This window comes from Nicotiana attenuata, unplaced genomic scaffold, assembly GCF_001879085.1.
Source record: "Nicotiana attenuata strain UT unplaced genomic scaffold, NIATTr2, whole genome shotgun sequence".
Classification (NCBI taxonomy): Eukaryota; Viridiplantae; Streptophyta; class Magnoliopsida; order Solanales; family Solanaceae; genus Nicotiana; species Nicotiana attenuata.
This window is the reverse complement of record NW_017688004.1, coordinates 1-4,279: the sequence shown is the minus strand read 5'-3', so window position 1 is coordinate 4,279 and position 4,279 is coordinate 1. Positions and strand designations below refer to the sequence as shown.

Here is a 4,279-nt window from a genome sequence, read left to right as displayed (position 1 = left end):
CCGCTAAGGTGGAAGTTCCGTTCTATCCTGGGAAGAATTTATCCGTTAACCTTGGGCAACAGTGAGGGGATAAGATTCTTTAAGGACACACAAGGAATTTGTGGGCTCGGGACATAATTCTGCCAATTTCTGTTCATTTATTTTTTCTGTTTTAATCCTTTAAGATTCTTTAAGCTTGTTAGAGACTCTGAATTTATAAGTGACTAAAACAGAAAAAATAAATGAACAGAAATTGGCAGAATTATGTCCCGAGCCCACAAATTCCTTGTGTGTCCTTAAAGAATCTTATCCCCTCACTGTTGCCCAAGGTTAACGGATAAATTCTTCCCAGGATAGAACGGAACTTCCACCTTAGCGGTAGTGGCACTTCAAACCACTAAGTTATCAGCAAAGTCAAAATAATGGAGCAAATCACACGACGGACTTACTTTGTTTTGAAAGTAATGATGCAGAAAGAAGAAGGAGATGAAGCAGAAATTTAAGTCAATCAAATCAATTGACCGAAGCCGAAGCCGAGCGACGACGGCGCGAGGCCCCTTCCTTTTAGCTCCTTTTTAGAGCTTAAGGAAGTGCTTCTATATTTAAACCCAACAAAATACTTGTCTTTAACCAACGAGGGACAAAGTGCAAAAGCCAAAGTTACCTTTTCACCTTCTTCCCTCATTTCCCATTCACAATACCACTTCAACCCCAACAATAATTTCCTCCATTGACTTTATTATTCTTTTCACAACGGGGAAGATACATCTTCTAAATAATTGTACGAACATAAAAATTAAAGTTTATACATTGCAAACCAAACATAGTAAATTATATTAAAATGCAGCTCTCATAATTTATTAGCACAACTCATCAAACTTTAGGTACCTAATCCATATGTCACACAACTTTAAAATAGATAACCTTATTGGCGTACTGACTAATTTTTAAAAGCCATTTGCCGTATATCCTCCATCAACAAATATGATCTGGCCTGTGACGTATGAAGCAGCCGGGAAGCAAAGGAATGCCACAATAGATGAAATCTCATTAGGCTTTCCTGGTCGGCCCAATGGAGTTCGAACAATATACTTGTCAATTTGTTCCTTTTGCACAGGATTTTTCTGCAATAATAGTTTATGATAAATCTATTTTCATTGAATTTTTATAATCTATTTTCATGCTTATGTAAAAATCCGCAGAAACGAAGAGACGCAGAGAAGCAATCAACTTACAATTGCTTCTTCTATGAGAGGGGTTGCAATGACTGTTGGTGCAACTGCATTAACATGAATATTATCCTTAGCCCATTCGCATGCCATGTTTTTTGTCATTTGATTCATTGCAGCTATGCCGTGGGAAAGAGAAAATCAATAAGTCATATATACATAACATAAACACTCCTTTTTTCTTTCTCTTTTTCGTTTTTCCACATGTCTAGTCAAACATAAAATTTCTGACAGTTACAAGTCATGAAACACTAAACATGTTCCTCCCAAATTCTTACTCAATAGATTTTAATTCGGAAAAATTTGTTTGAGGGTCAACAAAGTAACCATGGCAATCTTCCAACAAATGGAACCTTATTGCAAAGATAAAAAATAAAAGAAAAAACATTGACCCTTAAAACACGAAAACAATTACTACTTAATTAGGCAAGATCACGAAATGATATTTTATTTAATAGGGCCACTCAATGAAATTAGTGGTTTAAACCTAAACCTTAATAAGAGGCATTATTCTTTTTTATTAAATTTATATGTTTTTATCTCAATCTTTATTATAGCATTGATATTTGGGTTGCCAAGTACGCACCGATAAACCATTAATCGACTACCCGCTACCTCTCACCAGCATAAGTGGATAACCTCACCAAGCTTAATTAGGTAATATTTTAAGAAACATACAAGGTTAACAGAATGACTTCTCAAATCCTAATCAATTGATCTAAAAAAAATTTATCACTAAATAGAGTATTTAGTTGCTTGTAAATAATTTTTAGATTACATGTTGAAGTGAAAAAATGACTTGGTACCAAAAAGATAAAAAATGATCAACTCTAAATTATTTTTTAAGGAACTTGTTAACAGAGGCGTATCTAAGTCTTAGGGTATGGGTTCACGTGAACCCATACTCCTTTCCCTAAACCATATATAAAAATGTTATATTTCTTGAGAATTACTTAATTATACGTGCGTGAACCTCAAAGACTCCTATGGTGCAATAATCAGTGGGTGCTTGTTAATTTGAGCTAGATTGAGCAATTGAAACACTACATGACACATGAAAGAACAATTTTCATTGATTGAATTGGAAGAATCTAGAGAGAGAAAGCTTGAGCTTAGCAGTTAGGAAGAAGGTCGGTTATGTACAAGTAAATCTGATTTCCATATTTATTGTACTATATAACAGCCTATTTTCTTATTCAACTAACTACCCCAAACTTTCTATTACTATATTTTAACCCCTGACTCTCAATAGTGCACCTCTACGAGTGAAATTGATTGTTTAAATCTCACTCCACACGGTCTTGTTTTTGGCGCGGAGTATAGATATATACGTAAAATCACTAAATATTTTAGAAAACTTTAGTTTTGTACCTATGATTTCAAAAGTGTAGTGAGTCCATGGTAGATACTAAAGTTAAACTCGTCAAATATAATTTTAAATTCTCTTCTTCACAATAGTGCACCCATCCTCTTGAAATCGTGGATCCGCCTCTGCTTGTTAAGTCTCATTATCAACATGTTATCCAACTACTCTCTTTGGGTTGGTCCATTATGTATAAAACTCAAAGATTTTTTCAGAAACTTATTGTCTAATAATCAACATTGTTAGAAAACTATTTTATCTACAAAATTGTATGTCTATCACGGAATTCAGTTTCAATGGTTCAAAGCAATTGCTGGTCTTAGTGTTTGAGCTGCCCCTGTTCTTGATTGAAATCTACGATGGTATTAAATTTTACCTTTAGTTGCAGAATACACGGACATTGCTGGTAACGCTACAAGAGATGCAATTGAAGAGATGGAGATGAGATTTCCATTTCCTGATACCTTCAACAGGGGGTATGCAAGTTGAGATAAGTGGTAACTGGCCTCAAAGTTAGTAACCATCATGGTGTTGTAATCCTCCGCACTCAAGTCTATAACTTCCTTATATGTAATCACCCCAGCATTATTCACCTAAAATTTTGGCAATAGGGAAATTTAATACGACAAGTTAGATGAATAATTACATATTAGAAGGAGAAGAAACAAAGGTAGATCAACATGCATTCAAAAGAAAACTTTTTACAGGGTTGGGGAAGTAAGCGGGTTAGTCTATTTCAAGAGTTCCCTCAAATCCTGTCATCCGTTCGCTAATTCTTGACGGCGAGCGAGATCTTTGAAATTCAATCAGAACAACACTGGATGGGTAAGATATAGTATTCTTGTCTGAGTCGCGTGGATCACAAAATGGGTCACATTCATCATTCATTGTCAGATCTAAGCATTTGATGATCATTCGGTTGTAGAGTTCTTATTGGACTATTAATTTTCTTCGACAGTATACGTAGTTCGACATTTAGCAAAGAAATATCTATCTACAGGGGCGATTTAGCGGTAATCTGAATCCACTACTTTTAAGTAAAGCATAATTTATGTGTAAAAATATATTATAATTGCAACAAATAATAGATATGAACATATAATTTAAAAAGTTAACAAGTTCAACACAATATTTTTTAAAAGTTAAACTCATAAAACTTAAATCTTGGATCTGCATCGAATACCCTAATGCTTTACTTTGGTACATACCAAAATGTTGAGCCTCCTACTGAAATAAAGGGCAACAGTGTCCATAAGCTTCTCCCTCTCGGAACGTGACATAAGGTCGCATACAGTACCAGCTACTTGAAATCCCTTGCTCATCCATTGCTCTAAGCATTCGTCAAGCTCTTTTTTATTACGTGAACATGTGTATACTGTTGCTCCAAAATATGCTAATTCTTCAACTATAGCATACCTAAAATAACATAAGAATCAATAAAATTACCTTTATTATACATGCCCCATCACTCTGGTAAAGTACTCCATACAGATCACAACAAAAGGGGTGATATTGGATCCCCTTGCCTTAGCCCTCTCTTTCCTTTTATGTTCCCATAACATCCTCCATTCAAGCTGATACTATAGCTGGTTGTAGATATGCATTCCATTATCCATCTTATGAATTTTTGCAGGAGTTTAAAGCATGTAACATCTCCTCTACAACTTCCATTCTATGAGTCATAGGCTTTCTTTAAGTCCACCTTGAT

General features: G+C 34.8%; 1 protein-coding gene across 1 annotated transcript; it reads right to left on the bottom strand.

Moving 5' to 3' along the window:
* Positions 1-683: 683 nt before the first annotated feature.
* Positions 684-4,007, bottom strand: LOC109222305 (tropinone reductase 1-like). Its single transcript, XM_019386671.1, has 4 exons — positions 3,780-4,007; positions 2,948-3,164; positions 1,215-1,327; positions 684-1,103 (listed from the first exon to the last, which is right to left on the bottom strand). Exons 1-4 carry the CDS (start codon positions 3,891-3,893, stop codon positions 927-929), a joined length of 621 nt encoding a protein of 206 aa, XP_019242216.1. The 5' UTR covers positions 3,894-4,007; the 3' UTR covers positions 684-926.
* Between the last annotated feature and the right edge of the window lie 272 nt (positions 4,008-4,279).